This window comes from Lynx rufus, unplaced genomic scaffold, assembly GCF_022079265.1.
Source record: "Lynx rufus isolate CCGP_SWC_20201006 ecotype Redwood Valley unplaced genomic scaffold, mLynRuf1.p SCAF_7, whole genome shotgun sequence".
In the NCBI taxonomy this organism is placed as follows: domain Eukaryota; kingdom Metazoa; phylum Chordata; class Mammalia; order Carnivora; family Felidae; genus Lynx; species Lynx rufus.
Genome location: NW_025814889.1, coordinates 105,293,045 through 105,316,722, shown reverse-complemented (window position 1 = coordinate 105,316,722; position 23,678 = coordinate 105,293,045). Strand labels below are relative to the sequence as shown.

The window sequence follows — 23,678 nt, the reverse complement described above, 5'->3', positions numbered from 1 at the left end:
AATAAAACAAAGGATAAAAACCACATGACCCTCTCAATAGATGCAGAGAAAGCATTTGACAAAATACAGCATCCTTTCTTGATAAAAACCCTCAAAAAAGTAGGGATAGAAGAAACATACCTCAACATCATGAAGGCCATATATGAAAGACCCACAGCTAATATCAACCACAATAGGGAAAACTGAGAACTATCCCTATAGGGTCACGAACATGACAGGGATATCTACCCTCACCACTGTTATTCAACATAGTGTTGGAAGTCCTAGCTGCAGCAATCAGACAACAAAAAGAAATAAAAAGCATCCATATCAGCAAGGTAGATGTCCAACTTTCATTCTTCACAGACAACATGATACTCTATGTGGAAAATCCAAAAGACTGCACCCAAAAACTGCTAGAACTGATACATGAATTCATCAATGTTGCAGGTTATAAAATCAATGTACAGGTATCAGTTGCATTTCTATACACCAATAATGAAGCAACAGAAAGAGATATCCAGAAATTGATCCCATTTACAATTGCACCAAAAACCATAAAATACCTAGGATAAACCTAACCAAAGAGGTGAAAAATCTATACACTGAAAACTATAGAGAGCTGATGAAAGAAATTGAAAAAGACAAAAAATGGAAAAACATTCCATGTTCATGAATTGGAAGAACAAATATTGTTAAAATGTCAATACTACTCAAAGCAATCTACATATTCAATGCAATCCCTATCAAAATAACACCAGAATTCTTCACAGAGCTAGAACAATTCTAAAATTTGTATGGAACCAGAAAAGACCCTGAATACCCAAAGTAATGTTGATGAAGAAAACCAAAGCTGGAGGCATTACAATTCTGTAATGCTTACAATTCTGTAAGCTGTATTACAAAGCTGTAATCATCAGGACAGTATGGTACTGGCACAACAATAGTCACAAAGATCAATGGAACAGAACAGAGAACCCAGAAATGGACCCACAAACGTATGGCCAACTAATCTTTGACAAAGCAAGCAAGAATATTCAATGGAAAAAAGACAGTCTCTTCAGCAAATGGTGCTGGGAAAACTGGACAGTGACATGTAGAATAAACCTGGACCACTTTCTTACACCATACACAAAAATAAACTAAAAATGGATGAAAGACTTAAACATAAGACAGGAAGCCATCAAAATCCTAGAGGAGGAAACAGGCAATAACCTCATTGACCTTGGACGCAACAAGTCTGAAGGCAAGGGAAACAAAAGCAAAAATGAACTTCTGGGACTTCATCAAGATAAAAAGCTTCTGCACAGTGAAGGAAACAATTATAAAACTAAAAGGCAACCGATGGAATGGCAGAAGATATTTGCAAATGACATATCTGATAAAGGGTTAGTATCCAATAACTATAAACAACTTATCAAACTCACCACTCAAAAAACAAATAACCCAGTGAAAAAATGGGCAAAAGACATGAATAGACACTTTTCTAAAGAAGACATCCAGATGGCTATCAGACATTAAAAAATGCTCAAAATCACTCATCGTTGGGGAAATACAAATAAAAACCACAAGGAGGAAGGAGGGAAGATGGCGGCGTAGGAGGACGCTGGGCTCACCGCGCGTCCTGCTGATCACTTAGATTCCACCTACACCTGCCTAAATAACCCAGAAAACAGCCAGAGGATTAGCAGAACGGAGTCGCCAGACCCAAGCGCAGACGAGAGGCCCACGGAAGAGGGTAGGAAGGGCGGCGAGGCAGTGCGCGCTCCACGGACTGGCGGGAGGGAGCCGGGGCGGAGGGGCGGCTCGCCGGCCAAGCAGAGCCCCCGGGGTGTGGCTGGCAAAAGCGGAGGGGCCTGATGGACTGTGTTCCGACAGCAAGCGCGACTTAGCGTCTGGGAGGTCATAAGTTAACAGCTCTGCTCGGAAAGCGGGAAGGCTGGAGGACAAAGGGAGGGAGAGCTGCTGAGCCCCCGGACGACAGAGCTCAGTTTGGTGGGGAACAAAGGCGCTCGCCAGCGCCATCTCCCCCGCCCATCCCCCAGCCAAAATCCCAAAGGGAACCGGTTCCTGCCAGGGAAATTGCTCGCTCCGCGCAAACACCCAACTCTGTGCTTCTGCGGAGCCAAACCTCCGGCAGCGGATCTGACTCCCTCCGGCTGCCACAGGGCCCCTCCTGAAGTGGATCACCTAAGGAGAAGTGAGCTAAGCCTGCCCCCCTGCCGCCGTGCACCTTGCCTACCCACCCCAGCTAATACGCCAGATCCCCAGCATCACAAGCCTGGCAGTGTGCAAGTAGCCCAGACGGGCCACACCACCCCACAGTGAATCCCGCCCCTAGGAGAGGGGAAGAAAAGGCACACACCAGTCTGACTGTGGCCCCATTAGTGGGCTGGGGGCAGACATCAGGTCGGACAGCGGCCCCGCCCACCAACTCCAGTTATACACCACAGCACAGGGGAAGTGCCCTGCAGGCCCTCACCACACCAGGGACTATCCAAAATGACCAAGCGGAAGAATGCCCCTCAGAAGAATCTCCAGGAAATAACAACAGCTAATGAGCTGATCAAAAAGGATTTAAATAATATAACAGAAAGTGAATTTAGAATAATAGTCATAAAATTAATCGCTGGGCTTGAAAACAGTATACAGGACAGCAGAGAATCTCTTGCTACAGAGATCAAGGGACTAAGGAACAGTCACGAGGAGCTGAAAAACGCTTTAAAGGAAATGCAAAACAAAATGGAAACCACCACAGCTCGGATGGAAGAGGCAGAGGAGAGAATAGGTGAACTAGAAGATAAAGTTATGGAAAAAGAGGAAGCTGAGAAAAAGAGAGATAAAAAAATCCAGGAGTATGAGGGGAAAATTAGAGAACTAAGTGATACACTAAAAAGAAATAATATACGCATAATTGGTATCCCAGAGGAGGAAGAGAGAGGGAAAGGTGCTGAAGGGGTACTTGAAGAAATAATAGCAGAGAACTTCCCAGATCTGGGGAAGGAAAAAGGCATTGAAATCCAAGAGGCACAGAGAACTCCCTTCAGACGTAACTTGAATCGATCTTCTGCACGCCATATCATAGTGCAACTGGCAAAATACAAGGATAAAGAGAAAATTCTGAAAGCAGCAAGGGGTAAACGTGCCCTCACATATAAAGGGAGACCTATAAGACTTGTGACTGATCTCTCTTTTGAAACTTGGCAGGCCAGAAAGAATTGGCACGAGATTTTCAGGGTGCTAGACAGCAAAAATATGCAGCCGAGAATCCTTTATCCAGCAAGTCTGTCATTTAGAATAGAAGGAGAGATAAAGGTCTTCCCAAACAAACAAAAACTGAAGGAATTTGTCACCACTAAACCAGCCCTACAAGAGATCCTAAGGGGGACCCTGTGAGACAAAGTACCAGAGACATCACTACAAGCATAAAACAGACAGACATCACAATGACTCTAAACCCATATCTTTCTATAATAACACTGAATGTAAATGGATTAAATGCACCAACCAAAAGACATAGGGTATCAGAATGGATAAAAAAACAAGACCCATCTATTTGCTGTCTACAAGAGACTCATCTTAGACCTGAGGACACCTTTAGATTCAGAGTGAGGGGATGGAGAACTATTTATCATGCTACTGGAAGCCAGAAGAAAGCTGGAGTAGCCATACTTATATCAGACAAACTAGACTTTAAATTAAAGGCTGTAACAAGAGATGAAGAAGGACATTATATAATAGTTACAGGGTCTATCCATCAAGAAGAGCTAACAATTATAAATGTCTATGCGCCGAATACCGGAGCCCCCAAGTATATAAAACAATTACTCATAAACAGAAGCAACCTTATTGATAAGAATGTGGTAACTGCAGGGGACTTTAACACCCCACTTACAGAAATGGATAGATCATCTAGACACACGGTCAATAAGGAAACAAGGGCCCTGAATGAGACATTGGATCAGATGGACTTGACAGATATATTTAGAACTCTGCATCCCAAAGCAACAGAGTATACTTTCTTCTCGAGTGCACATGGAACATTTTCCAAGATAGATCATATACTGGGTCACAAAACAGCCCTTCATAAGTTTACAAGAATTGAAATTATACCATGCATACTTTCAGACCACAATGCTATGAAGCTTGAAATCAACCACAGGAAAAAGTCTGGAAAACCTCCAAAAGCATGGAGGTTAAAGAACACCCTACTAACGAATGAGTGGGTCAACCAGGCAATTAGAGAAGAAATTAAAAAATATATGGAAACAAAGGAAAATGAAAATACAAGAATCCAAACGCTTTGGGACACAGCGAAGGCAGTCCTGAGAGGAAAATACATTGCAATCCAGGCCTATCTCAAGAAACAAGAAAAATCCCAAATACAAAATCTAACAGCACACCTAAAGGAAATAGAAGCAGAACAGCAAAGGCAGCCTAAACCCAGCAGAAGAAGAGAAATAATAAAGATCAGAGCAGAAATAAACAATATAGAATCTAAAAAAACTGTAGAGCAGATCAACGAAACCAAGAGTTGGTTTTTTGAAAAAATAAACAAAATTGACAAACCTCTAGCCAGGCTTCTCAAAAAGAAAAGGGAGATGACCCAAATAGATAAAATCATGAATGAAAATGGAATTATTACAACCAATCCCTCAGAGATACAAACAATTATCAGGGAATACTATGAAAAATTATATGCCAACAAATTGGACAACCTGGAAGAAATGGACAAATTCCTGAACACCCACACTCTTCCAAAACTCAATCAGGAGGAAAGAGAAAGCTTGAACAGACCCATAACCAGTGAAGAAATTGAATCGGTTATCAAAAATCTCCCAACAAATAAGAGTCCAGGACCAGATGGCTTCCCAGGGGAGTTCTACCAGACGTTTAAAGCAGAGATAATACCTATCCTTCTCAAGCTATTCCAAGAAATAGAAAGGGAAGGAAAACTTCCAGACTCATTCTATGAAGCCAGTATTACTTTGATTCCTAAACCAGACAGAGACCCAGTAAAAAAAGAGAACTACAGGCCAATATCCCTGATGAATATGGATGCCAAAATTCTCAATAAGATACTAGCAAATCGAATTCAACAGCATATAAAAAGAATTATTCACCATGATCAAGTGGGATTCATTCCTGGGATGCAGGGCTGGTTCAACATTCGCAAATCAATCAACGTGATACATCACATTAACAAACAAAAAGAGAAGAACCATATGATCCTGTCAATCGATGCAGAAAAGGCCTTTGACAAAATCCAGCACCCTTTCTTAATAAAAACCCTTGAGGAAGTCGGGATAGAAGGAACATACTTAAAGATCATAAAAGCCATTTATGAAAAGCCCACAGCTAACATCATCCTCAACGGGGAAAAACTGAGAGCTTTCTCCCTGAGACCAGGAACACGACAGGGATGCCCACTCTCACCGCTGTTGTTTAACATAGTGCTGGAAGTTCTAGCATCAGCAATCAGACAACAAAAGGAAATCAAAGGCATCAAAATTGGCAAAGATGAAGTCAAGCTTTCGCTTTTTGCAGATGACATGATATTATACATGGAAAATCCGATAGACTCCACCAAAAGTCTGCTAGAACTGATACATGAATTCAGCAAAGTTGCAGGATACAAAATCAATGTACAGAAATCAGTTGCATTCTTATACACTAACAATGAAGCAACAGAAAGACAAATAAAGAAACTGATCCCATTCACAATTGCACCAAGAAGCATAAAATACCTAGGAATAAATCTAACCAAAGATGTAAAGGATCTATATGCTGAAAACTATAGAAAGCTTATGAAGGTAATTGAAGAAGATTTAAAGAAATGGAAAGACATTCCCTGCTCATGGATTGGAAAAATAAATATTGTCAAAATGTCAATACTACCCAAAGCTATCTACACATTCAATGCAATCCCAATCAAAATTGCACCAGCATTCTTCTCAAAACTAGAACAAGCAATCCTAAAATTCATATGGAATCACAAAAGGCCCCGAATAGCCAAAGGAATTTTGAAGAAGAAGACCAAAGCAGGAGGCATCACAATCCCAGACTTTAGCCTCTACTACAAAGCTGTCATCATCAAGACAGCATGGTATTGGCACAAAAACAGACACACAGACCAATGGAATAGAATAGAAACCCCAGAACTAGACCCACAAACGTATGGCCAACTCATCTTTGACAAAGCAGGAAAGAACATCCAATGGAAAAAAGACAGCCTCTTTAACAAATGGTGCTGGGAGAACTGGACAGCAACATGCAGAAGGTTGAAACTAGACCACTTTCTCACACCATTTACAAAAATAAACTCAAAATGGATAAAGGACCTAAATGTGAGACAGGAAACCATCAAAACCTTAGAGGAGAAAGCAGGAAAAGACCTCTCTGACCTCAGCCGTAGCAATCTCTTACTCGACACATCCCCAAAGGCAAGGGAATTAAAAGCAAAAATGAACTACTGGGACCTTATGAAGATAAAAAGCTTCTGCACAGCAAAGGAAACAACCAACAAAACTAAAAGGCAACCAACGGAATGGGAAAAGATATTTGCAAATGACATATCGGACAAAGGGCTAGTATCCAAAATCTATAAAGAGCTCACCAAACTCCACACCCGAAAAACAAATAACCCAGTGAAGAAATGGGCAGAAAACATGAATAGACACTTCTCTAAAGAAGACATCCAGATGGCCAACAGGCACATGAAAAGATGTTCAGCGTCGCTCCTTATCAGGGAAATACAAATCAAAACCACACTCAGGTATCACCTCACGCCAGTCAGAGTGGCCAAAATGAACAAATCAGGAGACTATAGATGCTGGAGAGGATGTGGAGAAACGGGAACCCTCTTGCACTGTTGGTGGGAATGCAAATTGGTGCAGCCGCTCTGGAAAGCAGTGTGGAGGTTCCTCAGAAAATTAAAAATAGACCTACCCTATGACCCAGCAATAGCACTGCTAGGAATTTACCCAAGGGATACAGGAGTACTGATGCATAGGGGCCCTTGTACCCCAATGTTCATAGCAGCACTCTCAACAATAGCCAAATTATGGAAAGAGCCTAAATGTCCATCAACTGATGAATGGATAAAGAAATTGTGGTTTATATACACAATGGAATACTACGTAGCAATGAGAAAAAATGAAATATGGCCTTTTGTAGCAACGTGGATGGAACTGGAGAGTGTAATGCTAAGTGAAATAAGCCATACAGAGAAAGACAGATACCATATGGTTTCACTCTTATGTGGATCCTGAGAAACTCAACAGGAACCCATGGGGGAGGGGAAGGAAAAAAAAAAAAAAGACGTTAGAGTGGGAGAGAGCCAAAGCATAAGAGACTGTTAAAAACTGAGAACAAACTGAGGGTTGATGGGGGGTGGGAGGGAGGGGAGGGTGGATGATGGGTATTGAGGAGGGCACCTTTTGGGATGAGCACTGGGTGTTGTATGGAAACCAATTTGTCAATAAATTTCATATATATATATAAAAAAAAAAACACAATGAGATACCACCTCACACCTGTCAGAATGGATAACATGAACAACTCGCAACAACAGATGTTGGTGAGGATACAGAGAAAGAGGAGCCCTTTTGCACTGCTGGTGGGAATGGAAACTGGTGCAGCCACTCTGGAAAACAGTATGGAAGTTCTTCAAAAAATTAAAAATTGAACTACCCTATGACCCAGCAAATTGCACTCCTATGAATTTATCCAAAGGATACAAAAATGCTGATTCAAAGGGGCACATGCACCCCAATGTTTATAGCACCATCGACAATAGCCAAAATATGGAAAAGAGCTCAAATGTCCATCGACTAATAAATGGACAAAAAAGATGGGATATGTGCGCGCGCACACACACACACACACACACACACACACACACACAAAATGGAATATTACTTGGCGATCAAAAAAAATGAAATCTTGCCATTTGCAACAACGTGGCTGGAACTAGAATGTATTATGCTAAGTGAAATAAGATAAAGACAAATATCATATGATTTCACTCATGTGGAATTTAAGAAACAAAACAGATGAACATAGGGGAAGGGATGCAAAAACAAGACATAAAGAGAGGGAGACAAACTATAAGAGACTCTTAAATACAGAGAACAAACTGAGGGTTGCTGGAGGGGTGTTGGGTCAGGAGATGGGCTAAATGGGTGATGGGCATTAAGGAGGACACTTGTTGGGGTGAGCACTAGTTGTTATATGCAAGTGATGACATCACTAAATTCTATTCCTGAAATCATTATTATACTATATGTTAACTAAATTGGATTTAAATAAATAAATAAATATAAACAAAAATATAAATAAATAAAAAATAAATTTTAAAAGATAAACTTGAAAAAAGAATAATGTGCTGTATGAATTTGAAGTTATTTATTATGTAACACTTCATATAAATAAAAGAATAAATGTAGTCTAAGAATGAAGTTATGAAGCACAACAATAAATAGCACTTATCTTAGTTGGGTTATCACAGGGAAGATTCTACAACAAAGATTTAAGTATAACTGAACTATCTGGGAGGGAAAGAAACACTGGTAGGGAAGTAGATAAGAGAAAAGGAGAAAGAAAGGCAGCTCAGTAAAAGGTATGCTATTAAAAAAGATACCACTTTAGGGGCACCTGGGTGGCTCAGTTGGTTAAGTGTCCGACTTCGGCTCAGGTCATGATCTCACACTCCGTGAGTTCGAGCCCTGCACCGAGCTCTGTGCTGACATCTCAGAGCCTGGAGCCTGCTTCAGATTCTGTGTCTCCCTCTCTCTCTGCCCCTCCCCACCTCATGCTCTGTCTCTCTCTGTCTCTCAAAAATTAAATATTAAAAAAAAAAAAAGATACCACTTTAGCACAAGCTGGATTTAATCACAATGGGAAACTGAGAGCTAGTGTAGACAACATAGTTCACAATCATCTTACCTGAAATGTTAAGGAGTTAATGTATTTGCACATCAACTTGTATCAATCATTAATTCAAGGCTACTCACGGGGAGGAATTAATTCCCAGAACTTGTACACAGGTAGTGCTTTGCTTTAGCAGTCAGAGAAAACCCATAGGGAAAAATGCAGATACTGCCAGGTAGAAGGCAAGCTGGCACACTAATGAAATGCCTGAGAAAATTTAGGTTAGACCTCCAACAGTATCTGCTATAACGATGAACCTACCAGCCACCCTATGAATGAGAATATGAGTATTTCCACTGTGTAGGACTATGTCTTCCTTCCATATCTCTCTCATTGCTTCCTCGACCAGCAGTAACAACTATTCTCAAATTATTGTTCATGATTCCCCTGCTTCTTTAATAGCTTTTTTGTATGTATTTTTTCCATTAAGAATATACCATTATTTTGCTGAAGAGCTTTAAAAAAATGGTACTAAAAAATATGTTGTCTTCTGTAAATTTTTTAGTTTTCCATTCAATTCTATGTTTCTTATGTTTAGCCATATGAGATGTATTGCAGTAGTTTAAATTTTACCGTGTAATTTCCCCTTTTAGTCCAGCTGAGTATCACTGCCTGTTACTGATCTTGACAGGTACTGCTACGTAGGATACACTAGAAAAAAGCTGAAAATTAACTGCCTTAGCTTTTGCCTCTGACCCCTACCCTAGAGATCTATGTTGCCACAAGTGGCTCTGGATGCCTAGCCCAAGCTTTCATAGTTTTCTAGTCACCCTCAAACTCTCCACAAGTCTGGAAGAATCCATGGAAAATATTCTAACACCCAAAAAAACTGAAGGAGGGAAAATTCTCTACTACTCCCAGAGATTGTTCTTGTAGAGATAAGAGAACTAATTTACTATTTTTTATGAGCCAGGGATAAGAAAAATAACTTACTATTTTTATAGGTTAATATAGGCAATCTTTGATTTTAATTTAACATCTGTTTTTACACATTACCATGTTTCCCAAAAGCTACTTTCACAACAGGAATGCATTGTGATTCTCCAAGTTCTAACACATAGTTTCTTTGAGTTACTATAATGAGGCAGGTACCCCAGAACACAGCTTGGTAATCCACCTCCTTAGAACACCCAAGTGGCAAACAATTTTGCCAAATGTCATTATCATAATGCTGCCTCAAGTTGGAAACATAAGAAAGACATTTTTTTTTAATGTTTATTTCTTTTTGAGAGAGAGAGAGAGAACAAGCACGACAAGCAGGGTAGGGGCAGAGAGAGAGAAGGAGACACAGAATCTGAAGCAGGCTCCAGGCTCTGAGATGTCAGCACGGGGCTTAAACTCACAAACTGTAAGACCATGACCTAAGCTGAAGTTGGATGCTTAACCGACTGAGCCACCCAGGCGTCCCAACAAAGATAATTTAAAAGACTGAAATTTGTGGTAAAACATGAATAGTCATATCTTATTTTTAGTATAAATTTGTTATATTCACACTATATTGGGAAATGAGAGCACATATTTAAAATGTCTGACATATGTAACTTCAGCTATTATTTAATGACATTTAAATGCTAAGACAGTGATAGTAGACAAAAAAATATGAATGATACAAAAAAAGGCAATTACCTTAACACCTGAAAATACAGACAAATTCTCTTACCTGCTTTATTCCACAGTAATCAGCAATACTGCTGATCAGCTCTGACATAACCTGAACTTCATGAGACTTTTTCAAATTCATAAACTCATCTGGTTTCACATTTTCACCTGAACAAAAGTAAAACAAAATTAAAATACTGCTATCAAAGGAACAAAATGTAATGAAAAATCATCAGTTAATGTTCATGTTTTCTGTAATTACATGTGACAATAACATATTCTATCGTCTCTGCATGATAAATCTCTATTAGTTTAGCTGCTATGAATCAAAATTTGAATTAAGAATATAAATAAGAAGATGGCCCATAGAACATTATTAAAAATGTTCCTTGACAGAAAACACAATTAACTACAAAGGAAAGGACTGATAACTGAACTACAATGTAGGGAACAATGGGGAGATCCATAACTAAGTTATTCTGTATAATTCATAAGAAAGATTGACACAAGCCAATCTATCACCGCTCATGATAGAAAGTCTAACAATAAATTAAGAACACGTTGGAAAGATATACATATATGAACAATCTACTACTTCTAGTACTAAAAAAACATGCATACATACACATACACAAACACACCTACCAGTTCTCTGTTTTTGATTTCCTCGAAGGGCTGTAAGCAACTGTTCAAAAGGAGTACATATTCCCAAGTTTTGTACAGAATAATATCTCACAGCCAAAGCAAAGGCTTCCACACTCACTAGCTTCTGGGAAGTTTCACAAAATATTTGGGGAAAATTGGCAATACCTAAAAAAAATGAGGATAAAAAGAAAAATGTTAGCAATAACTAGTTAATAGCTAACTTGGGTGAGATTTAAAAAATGAATGAAAAACACTGGATTTTTACAACGAATTACAATATTTCCATTTTGGTGTGAATTTTGAAAATATCTCTAATGACTCCATTATATTTATTATTTTGATTATTAGTTATTTGTAGCACCTGGTTTTCTCTTAGTGCTCACAATTATATATTTAAACTCTAAATTAAAATTCGAGTCTTTTTTTTTTGGTTCCAAAAGCCAAATATTTGGTTTAAAATATTGCTAAATTGCAGGTGCCTGGGTTGCTCAGTCAGTTAAGCATCCAACTTCAGCTCAGGTCATGATCACATGGTTCTTGAGTTTAAGCCCCACGTCAGGCTCTGTGCTGACAGCTCAGAGCCTAGAGCCTGCTTTGGACTGTGTCTCCCTTGCTCTCTGCCCCTTCCCCACTCATGCTCTGACTTTGTCTCTCAAAAACAAATAAATGTTAAAAATTTTTGAAAAAAAATATTGCTAAACTGTAGTCATCACATAATTTATGAACAGTCTGGCTGACCTGCAACTGTGAATTTAAAGGCAATCAGCCTGCATGCACTGCACTGTTATTCCCCATGCACACTGCATGTAGAACGATGGCAATGTCCCCAATGGTATAAATGTTACTGTAAAAGAGCCCTGCATCATTTGCACCATGTAGAAATTTTGTGTTCACGTGTGTTCAGCGCACTATCAAGATGAGTTCAAAAACTACTCATGTTACATTCAGGTGAAAACAGTTCATTTTCTTCCCCTGGTCAGTTTTAAACCAGGCATTCTATAAGTTTATCATAGGAACTACCGATGATTTCCAAATGCTCACTCATTAAGAAGAGTATGGTCAACTGTCGTACTGTTTGCAAACATCGGGTACCTCTCTCTGTGTGAGGATCATGCATCCTTTTGAGCTCTAGTGTGGCCACATCTCACCAAAGTGAACTACACCATTTTCAGACAGACGTTTTAAGAGAATCAGAAAATTCACTATGCTTTCTATTCCCAGAACTGTAATCTCTGAAACATGTGTCAAGGTGGAACCTGAGTCCTTGAATGAGGATGACACAGACATCACCACTGTCAAACTATGCTACAACATATAGAAAAGTAAACTTCATTCTTTTTAGTGACTGAGTTTTTAGGTTTATTACTGCAGCATAAGCTCGCCCATTCTAATGGGTACACTTATGTACACTGACAGATTTGCTTTTTATTTGTTCAATTTCATTTGTCTAGGGCCATTTTCAGTACATTTAATGTATTTAGGAAGCTTACAAAAAGGGCATTCCAATTTGTCTTTAGTGGTTCAAATAAACTCTTCAGATAGATTGGTCTAATTAAGTTCATTCATTGAAAATTACTTTAAATAATTTAAAAAAAACCCACACATCCAGTGTTTAAATGAAGTATTTAAAATGTTCACCTTACGAATCACTTCTCAGCCTTTTGACTAAGACCAAGTGTAGTAAAATGTTCACCTTACAAAAGAATGGTACAATCCAGGAAACAACTTTGGTTCTCCCAGAGAAACCAAACTACACGCTACGAAGTCTATTCTAGCATAGCTGACCCTCCATAGTTACTTATAAAATTATAAAAGCTTATTTAAACACAAAGAATAATGACGCTCCTGACAAAATTTAAAAGAAGAAAATTGATGGAGGCTCTCAGAATTCTAAATAAAAACTACATGTTTAGATAGTATCTTTTTGAAGTTAATTAATATCTATTAAGATGTTGGTGATAATGTTTACCATGTTAATTAGTAAGAATATGGTTGGCAGAGACCTGTAACTTCCATTTCTGAATCAACAAGATAGAAATATAAGCTATAAAATTACTATAGTGGATTTATTTAAGCTATATTTCACATATTATAAAGTTCTTTGGATATTTTACAAACTGAATTTACTAACACAGCCAAAAGAAATAAAATCCACATCAAAATATTTAGGCATGATACAGAGGGGAAAACTCAGTCAACTATTAAGTGAGACTCTCAGGTTTAAGGGTAGTCTCAACATCCCCAAGTTCCAGGGCAGCAATTTCTTAGAGTGTGATAGAATAAGAGTATTAAATCTCAAAGTGCAGAGGGACTATTATAGTAGTCAGTTATTGGACAATGTTGCCAACAGAAAGAAATGTTGATGTTTCTGTTGGAAAAGTAAAGGTTCAAATCAACTTAACTATTCTACTGAAAATACTTGAAAAAAAAATCCCAATCCAACCTGATCTAAATGTTGTTAATTTGCTTTTAATTATAGGCCTCAAAGTAATTTCAGAAATTTGGAAATCAAAATTACAAAACTATTATCTTTAGCAATGATTGCTTTAAACAAAAAAGATAGTGATCTGATTTAATCCATTAGTTTATGTTATTTAGGGTTACACCAGTTTATTCAGATAGTCTAGAATCTGTGAAAAATATTTCTGAATTACAGAAATATTTCTAAAGATTCAGAGGAGAGAGAGAGAGAGAGCGAGACAGACGTGTCATGTTCTTACCTTTGCTTCCATCTCTGAAACAGTATGTAAGAAAAGTTATGTGGCAATGGTAATAGTGTATGTGGTCCTCACAGTGCTTCTCTAAATACTTGTAGGAGCTTGGGTTTGGCAACTGGCAAAACAGAAACTACAGTGCTACTCAACTGATATTTACTTAATTATTAATTAGTTCAATTTTTTTACACAGAAAACTTTGTTTTTAAATTTGTTGCCCAATGTGCCAGCATACTATGTGGCTTGATTATTTTGTAAATGTCTCCCCCTACTGGAAGCACCTGTTCTGCTTGATTGCATGCTTTGTCTTTAATTTAACTCTTATTTTTGTACACCTAGATCACTATTCCACAGAAATTTCTTATAATGTAGATTAATTGGGCATGAGAGAGCAAGGGGAGCAAAGAGATGGGGAAAATCTATTTTCTGTAAATATGAGATCAGGGTATCTCTAAGAATCTTTAAAAAAAACCCAGCAGAGATCAATGCACAAGGAAAGATAGAAAAGTCATATATAGACGTTGGATTATAAAAATCTCAAGGTAGAGAAATGAATAATAACACTTCAAAACTAGAAATAGAAATATTCAATCAATATATTTACATTGTACATAGTCTACATATTTACATTCAATAAATAAAAATAAAGTTTCAAAAATAAATGTCTGTTATTTTACCTGAATGTTATTTAGCACTTTAAGGAAGACAGAATACTGTTAGGATTCACAATAAATCAACATTATAACTAACATTTATTGCTCATATGCTATGTGTCAGGCACCGTGTTCAACAGTCTACATTTAATGGAATAGTCTAATGAGGTGATTACATAGTGGCCTCATCCCCATTTACAGAGTAAGAAACTGCAACCTAGAGAGCCAGGTTCACACACACACTAAATGGCAAGGCACGTGAACCTTGCTCACAAATCTCACTTTGATTAGCATGCCACAGCAGTCAATCCAGTGGGCAACAAATGAAAACAGGGAAGACAGCAGTTAAAACCGCTCGGCAAATCTGACGGTCAGAATCAGGTCTAGCCAGAATTCCCTCTGGCAGAGGTGCATACCATGCATGGTAATATCTGAAGGTGGTTCATATTCACTTTGCTATGTTCTTAATTCTTTCACTTTACTTCCCTCAACACCTCCCTCTACTGGAAATTATTTTAAGGTTTCAAAAAATTTAAAAAGTAACTTTTACACATAGAACAACTGATAAGTCTCTGAAAAGGAAATAATGAGGTTTTATAATGAGATCTTGTTGTAGTATCTATTTCTAAAAACAAAGCAACCCGACTCCTTCATGCCATGCTACTCCAGCACTCAGCTGTAAAGCAACACCTTGGAAAGCAACAACACCTTGTACACAGAAGGCACTCAGTAAAGAGGGGATGAGGGGATGAATGGATGAATGAATGAATGAATGAATGAAAACAACACTTTAATACACTCACTATTGCAGTATCACCAGCTATACTAGGAGAAACAAATTCTAAGATTCTGTGGTGGCAGTGATCACTGAGGCCAGTGGGAGGACTTCAGTAGCACTGCTGAGCCTGTTAGAATAGAATCTCATCTGAACCCTAATGACTATAATCATAAGGGGAGACAAGAGCAATTTAGAACATTTAGAATGTGATACAAGATAGAATATAATTATGTGCTAAATTTTGAGGTTTAACTGTGTTATAGGAGTTAGGACAAAGGTCACTATTGCTATTACACAGCCTAGACCTGTCCCATGGTCCAGAATGTCAAGAAAAAATCAACAGTGCCCTCTTAATAATCATCTTCAAAGGGCATGGAAATGTCTTATATTCATTTGTACATGAATATCCTACAGATGCCTCCAATTCAAAAGGCTCAAAACTGAACTGAACATTCTAATGCTCTTTAAATAATGTCTTGTTTAATAACGTCCTTGCTCACTCAGTGCTGAAGTTTTTCCATCATCTTAAATGCTCCCTGTGCCCTTGATCCACATACCTAGCCACTCATCAATCTTAATATAAAAATGTCTTTCATTGTGGAATGAATCTCCCCATCCCATCCCCCATCATCACCACCAGGGTTCAAACTCTATTAGTTCCCACCAGTGCTACTGCAATAGCTTCACAGGTGATTTTTTTCTGATCGATAAAACGGCCATAAGCATAATAAGTGCTCAAAAGTGTTGCCTGAGTTCAATTGAACATGTTTCCTAAAATAGAAATTTACTTATATTCACTGCAAATTTAATTACATATTGTAAGGCTATAACTTCCACAACAGACTTAGGCTTTAATCTTTTATACTTGTTTAGTAGACTTCAAACCAAAGTTAAAGTCTGTCTTGCTGAACTGTGAAAATTATAGATAGGATGTTTTAAATTTTATGAATGTTTGAGTATCTCCATAATCCTATCATTTATATAAGGAAGAAATAAAATATATACTGTTGTTTTTTTTAAAAAATTACTTTATATCATCCAATTACATCTAGGAAACTTTTTGCGTATGCTACTTCAGGGCAATTTCTGGTTGCATATGAATTGAAACAGTATGTCATTCAACATGTAAACCACACTCTCAGAAAGAATAAGGTAAAATTAACAAAGAATTGACATTCATGTTCTCACTGTGCCAATATTAACATCATACTGAATGTTTAAAGTACATGTAACCATTTCAAAAGTATTTTCACATTTAACTAGTTATTCGTAACAATAAAATTAAATATAAAAATAGGAAAATCTAACCACGTATTTTAACTGTAAGAGACCATTTTCATAGTTTAATTTGAAGGCAAATAAAAATATTATACAAAAATATAGCAATTTAGAAACTGATGTGGTAAATTAAAAAACAACAACAAAAAACAAAACAACAGCAAAAAACCCTGATAAAAAGATCAACAATTCCAAGGTGTTTTCTATGTGTGAGGTAATAACTAAACCTCAATAAAGCTATTTTGAGATGCAGTTATGGGACATGTGTCTTAGCATTTACAAAGCATATGGACAACAAATGATCGATGAGGATTCCAGGGGCACAGAAATCCCCAGTGAGAATTCTGAGACGCCACATAGGATGTGCTTACTCAGGTCTCTGCACTTGTTTTCAACTCTGTCCGAGACCATCTTCTCCAGGTATTTTCATGGCTCACTCTCACTCCCTTTAGGTCTGTGCTCAAATGTCACAATTTCAGTGAAAATTTCTCTGATAACTCTGTTTAAAACTGCAACCACGGGGCACCTGGGTGGCTCAGTCAGTTAAGGGTCCGACTTCAGCTCAGGTCATGATCTTGCGGTTGGTGAGTTCCAGCCCCGTGTCGGGCTCTGTGCTGACAGCTCAGAGCCTGGAGCTGCTTCAGATTCTGTGTCTCCCTCTCTCTCTCTGCCCCTCCCCTGCTCGCTCTCTTTCTCTCTCTCTCTCTCTCTCTCTCTCAAAAATAGACATTAAAAAAAATTAAAAAAAAACTGCAACCACATTCAACCCTTACCCTCTCTGATCTTTTTTTTTATAGCACTTAACACCATCTGATGTTTATAGCAAGTAAGATCCAAGAGGACACAGGTTTTTATTCATTACTGATTCCTCAGAACTTAGAATAATGCTTGGTACTTAAGTAAGTATTCAATGAATAAATGAACGAGCAAGAACTAGGTTTAAATTCTGTTTATCAGACTGTCTATCCCTGTGTGGCCATGAGTAATTTATTTATCTGCTCTAAGATTTGATTTATCCATAAAATGGGAGGAAAATACATATTTTATAATGTCATTAAAGAATACACACATACATATATGCATACAAATACACGTGAATATGTACACAAGAATTTGATGTATTTACACACAGATGTGCATACATGCACACACACACACACATATATACATATCACTTAATACAGAGCCTAGAACACAGTAAGCACCCCCCAAACCATGAATCTAAACTAAGTAACTAAGTATACTTAGGGTTTTGTCAGAATAGAAGGTTGAAAACACACAAATGTTTTTAGGTCCAGAATACCATATAGGATACTATGAAAGAACCCAAAAGAAAGATCAATACACATACCCAGTTCCTAAATGTGGAGCCTGCTGGGAGAAAGGAGGTTTGGGTCTGGAACTTAGGTGCAAGACCTCCATCATTAGAATGAAGGCACAACTAGGGACAAGTGAGCTGCAACTTAAGACACAACAGAGGAGTCCAAGAGACAACCCTGGGTTCCGCATTCTAGGCAGGATGACAACAAGAATTACTCAGTGTTGGGACCCCAGTTGTTAGCACTGGCTACCACTATTATAGCATCAGCTTTAAAGTATAGGAGAGAATTCTAATACTAACGATATTTCTCACTGAATTTAATGTGAAATTTGACAGGTAGGTTACAAGCTTGACTATGCCTTAAAGACCTGATGTAGAATTTCAAATTTATTAAGTTTTAATTTTCTATTACTGAAAGTCTCTATTTTCAGAAAATAACCAAAGCCAAGAGATAGATTACTAGAAATCCAACCACTTAAAACTCCATTTAAAATCAGAAGTATTTAGAAGTAAATTAAATAAATATTTGTAAAGATTTTCTAAAGAATAAATTTTAAATTTAATAAATCAAATATGATTTTATTACCAAAATACAAAATTAATTCCGAATTGCAAAACTTTAAAAATTGGTGTTATAATTGTACAGGATACTTTAAAAATTGACCAGTAAGTGCTTTGAAATCAAACTCTGGTCACTTGTTCCTACCACAGATGTCTCATTTCCTATTCGACTGTCACTTCTTAATATCACTTTAGTCTCTACCGCCCACAGTGCCTCAACAATGTTAGTATCTTAGTAACTAACAATACCATTGACCTCTTACTGAGAAGACCAATATTCCTTTTCTACACATTGACTTGGACCTAGATTTCCATGCTTTCAAAAATAAAGAAGGCTTTCCAGTTTATTATTTGAGGCAGGACATACAAAAAGCTTTTGTCCCAAGTACACTGTAATTATAAGCATAATTAATAACTAATAGCACATCTTAAAAGGGTAAAATTAAGTCACACCTCTCTCTTAAAACTATACTTTTTTTCCATTATGCATTTCATTAACTTCAGCTTAATTTCATCTGCCATTGTTAGCTAAACTCCATTACTTACACTTCAACATTAATACAAAATAAATGTGTCTATTCTACTCTTAACTCAGTTATTATCACTTGCCAAGTAGAAGGAATACACAAAAGGAACCTGCATTAAGCATACACTTTCATTTATCTAGTTCCTACCATACCTCAGGCAGATCTTGTTCTTTACTTAACTTTTGTGTTTATAATTAATCAAATCAAATCAATTATTCTTTAGGGATCATTCTTCAAGGTGGCTGCAAACAGAGCATAAACAAATAAAATGTCCACCTAAATTTTAAATTCACCATTTTGTTTTCAATAACAAAGAGGGAAGAATTGAGCCTCAGTAACTGTCATTGGTGCTGCCTAGAGACACTAGAGCTATCTAGAGCTGATTAGAGATCATCTAAAGCGGAATCTGAAATGGAGCATCCCCTAACAAGAGGAAGGACTATTTCCAACACTTGATATTATCTACAATTGCTAAATTATGGAAACAGCCCAAGTGTCCATCGACTGATGAATGGATTAAAAAAAGATGTAGTGTATATGTACAATGGAATATGAGCCCTAAAAAAGAATATCTTGCCATTTGAAACAATATGAATAGGGCTAGAAATATTAGGCTAAGCGAAATAAGTCAGTCAGAGAAGACAAATACCATATGATTTCACTCATACGTGGAAATTAAGAAACAAATGAACAAAGGGGGAAAAAAGAGAGAGAGAGGCAAACCAACAACAGACTTTTTTTTTCTTTCTGTTTTTTTAAAGAAATAGACTGTCAACTATAGAGAACAAACTGATGGTTACCAGAGGGGAGGTGGGAGGGAATGGGGGAAATAGGTGATGGGGGTTAAGGGGTGCACTTGTGACAAGCACTGGATGATGTCCAATGTAAGTGTTGAATCACCATATTGCATACCTGAAATTAATATTATACTGCATGCTAATAAACTGGAATTTATATAAAAACTTCTTTAAAAAGGACAAAAATAACTTTTTCTAAAAAGGAATAAAGACAGACTATGCAATGAAGACTAGTTAAATTAATGTTGGAAAATATATAAATCGCTAATAATAAGGAACAAAAAGTTACCAGAAAAAGTGAAGAATGAGCCCAAGTGTTGGTCTAAATGAAAAAGAATTCAAAGAAGTTTGTAATACTATTAACACTTTCAACCAGTGGTTCTTACCCTGAGATCTAAGAGCTAAAGAAGCCTGTGAATCACCTAAAGCTGTACATAGCTTTGCGTCTAATTATGAGCATAGATACCCTATTTTTTTGAGGAAGAGGTTCTATAGCATTCATTTAATTCAATCTTTTAATGGGACTTGCGACCCAAAAGATTAAGAATCACTCATTTTACTATTTTTTTAACCTTTATATTCCCAAATGTAAATATTATAACATGTAATTCAACCAAGTATTTTTCGTCTGCTTCTAGAGATCATTTTAAATGTTCAAAACATGAAAAATAAGTAGTGACTACCAAAATAACCTAGGATTATTCTTTTTTTCCCCCATTAGGAGAGAGCTATTAATTCTTAACATGAAATTTATATTTTTAAAGTTAATCTAACTTTGAAAAATAACCCTTTCCTTTCCAGTATTTTTATTATTTAACAGATCCTCAGTGTTGATGGTCTAAGTTACTAGGCTGGCTTTTTTAGATAATTCCCATCTAAACAAAACAAGTAAATAATTTAAGGTACCAAAACATATAGATTAGTCTATTCCATTTGGCAAAATATATGTTAATAATAATAAATGGTTTTAAATAAATTTGCACAATCTAAATTTAAATCTCTAATAAAAAAGGCAAGATTGTTACTTGTTTGCAGAATCCCTGAGACATCTCAAGTGATACAACAACCTGATCCAGGAGAAGAATGAACCACATATTTTATAAGCTATATTACAAAACTGTAGTCATCAAGACAGTATGGCACTGGCACACACAAAAAAGTGACACACATATCAACAGAACAGAATAGAAAACCCAGAAATGGACCCACAACTATATGGTCAACCAATCTTTGACAAAGCAAGAAAGACTATCCAGTGGAAAAAAGAGTTTTTCAACAAATGGTGTTGGGAAAACTGGACGGTGATATGCAGAATGAAACTGGACCACTTTCTTACACCATACCAAAATAAATAAGTCAATGAAAGACCTAAATGGAGACAGGAAGCCATCAAAATCTTTGAGGAATGCACAGGCAGAAACCTCTTTGGTCTTGGCTACAGCAACTTCTTACTAGACAATGTCATCAAAGGCAAGAGAAATAAAAGCAAACATGAACTATTGGGACCTCATCAAGATAAAAAGCTTCTTCACAGCAAAGGAAACAATCAACAAAACAAAAGGCAGCCTATAGAATGGGAGAAGATATTTGCAAACAACATATTTGATAAAGGGTTAGTATCCAAAATCTATATAGAACTTAATAAGCTCAACACTCGAAACACAAATAACCCAGTGAAGACATGAATAGACACTTTTCCAAAGAAGACACCCAGATGGCTAACAGACACATGAAGAAATGCTCAACATCCCTCATCATCAGGGAAACACAAACCAAAACCATGAAGAGATACCACGTCATACCTGTCAGAATGGCTAAACTTAATACAGGAAACAACAGATTTGTAGAGGGTGTAGAGAAAGAAGAGCCCTCTTACACTGCTGGTGGGAATGCAAACTATACAGCCACTCTGGAGAATAGTATGGAGCTTCCTCAAGAAACCAAAAATTGAACTACCTTATGATCCAGCTATCGCACTACTATGTATTTACCCAAAGGATCCAAAAATACTGATTCAAAGGGGGTACATGCTCCCCAATGTTTATAGTAGCATTATCAACAATTGCCAAATTATGGAGAGAGCCCAAATGTCCATCAATTGATGCATGGATAAAGAACATGTGGTGTGTGTGTGTGTGTGTGTGTGTATGTGTGTATTCCTCTCTCTCTCTATATATGTGTGTATACACACACACACACACACACACACACACACACATACACACACACACACACACACACACACACACACACACACACACAATGGAATATTACCCAGCCCTAAAAAAGAATGAAACTTGCCATTTGTAATATATTTGTAAAGACGTGGATAGAGCTGTGAAATAAGTCAATCAGAGAAAGACAAATATCTATGATTTCACTTATATGTGTAATTTAAGAAACAAAACAGATGAACATATGGGAAGGGGGGCAGAAGAGAAGAGAGAAACAACCCACAAGGGACTCTTAATGATACAGAAGAAACTATGAGGTGACAGAGAGAGATGGCTGGGAGGTGGGCTAAATGGGTGATGGGTGCTAAGGAGTGCACTTGTTGGGATGAGCACTGGGTGTTGGATGTAAATGATGAATCACTGAATTCTACTCTTGAATCCAATATTGCACTATATGTTCACTAAAATTTAAATTTAAGAAAGGGAAATTTTTTTTTAATTAAAACTTGAAATAGAAAAAGTAAAATAAAATATAAAGTTGATAGATAAAAATAAATAAATAAATAAAAAGTAAACTTAAGTCAAATACACATACTAAGTGAAAGGTGGGAGAAGGAAGATTGAAAAGAACAAACAGGGGCGCCTGGCCTGGGTGGCTCAGTCGGTTAAGCGCTGACTTTGGCTCAGGTCATGATCTCACGGTTCATGAGTTCAAGCCCCACGTCAGCTGTCTGTGCTGACAGCTCAGAGCCTGGAGCCTGCTTCAAATTCTGTCTCTCTCTCTGCCCCTCCCCCACTCATGCTCCGTCTCTCAAAAATCAATAAACATTAAAAAAATTTTTTTTTAAAGAAAAAGAACAAATGAGGCATGGTGGTGCAGTCGTTTGGACGTCCACCTTCAGCTCAGGTCATGATCTCACGGTTCATGAGTTCAAGCCCCACGTCAGGCTCTGTGCTGACAGCTCAGAGCCTAGAGCTGGCTTCGGATTCCGTGTCTCCCTCTCTTTGTGCCCCTCCTCCACTCACACTCTGTCTCTCTTTCAAAAATAAAGATTAAAAAAAAATAAAAAGAAAAGAACAGAAGTAGAAATATTTTATACAAGTTTAAGTTTGCCAGATTAAAAATGACCCTCCTCCTAAAAAACAATAACTATTTCCAGATAATTTAATAATGGAATTATACTTCCAAATCTGTCTTTGGTAGAAAATACTATGAAGTATTAAGCAGTATTAAAGGTTTATAAAAGCAGGTGTTGTAGACAAAAGGACAGATTCACTATGTTTAGATAATGGCTTCATACTCAACAGATGCAAAGAGCAGTCAATTAAGAATAATAATCTTTGAGAAATAATCGTTGACAAAGAGCCAGCTGTAATGAAATTCCGAATACTCTAAAAATAGTCAGTTTTAAAATAAAAAAAAATAGTTGTCATGATACATTACCTCACTAAGATGGCATAAACATTCTTAAGAAACACACAGAGAAGAATAAAACAATAAATGAGGAACAGCTTAACACGCCAGGAGGGAAAACTAGAATTTTATTGTGGAGAATGATAAAAACTTGTGGAAGCAATACAACAACTGAAACACACACAGCTGGACATTTTAAATTTCAAATACAAAGAATGATGAAAAACTTATTTGGAAAATGAAATCAACCAGTTTTGGATAAAAGCACTGTCACATTGCTGGAAATTAAATAATAAAAATGGATAGA

At 37.1% G+C, this 23,678-nt stretch overlaps 1 protein-coding gene across 2 annotated transcripts in view; it reads right to left on the bottom strand.

Moving 5' to 3' along the window:
* The window catches only part of METTL25 (methyltransferase like 25), a 153,653-nt gene that overhangs the window by 117,318 nt on the left and 12,657 nt on the right, over positions 1 to 23,678 (bottom strand). For both annotated transcript variants that reach the window (XM_047065978.1, XM_047065977.1), the window contains exons 2-3: positions 11,155 to 11,319; positions 10,571 to 10,677 (exon numbers count right to left, since the gene is read on the bottom strand). In XM_047065978.1, coding sequence (XP_046921934.1) covers positions 10,571 to 10,677; positions 11,155 to 11,319 — 272 coding nt within the window. The remainder of the gene's footprint in view (positions 1 to 10,570; positions 10,678 to 11,154; positions 11,320 to 23,678) is intronic.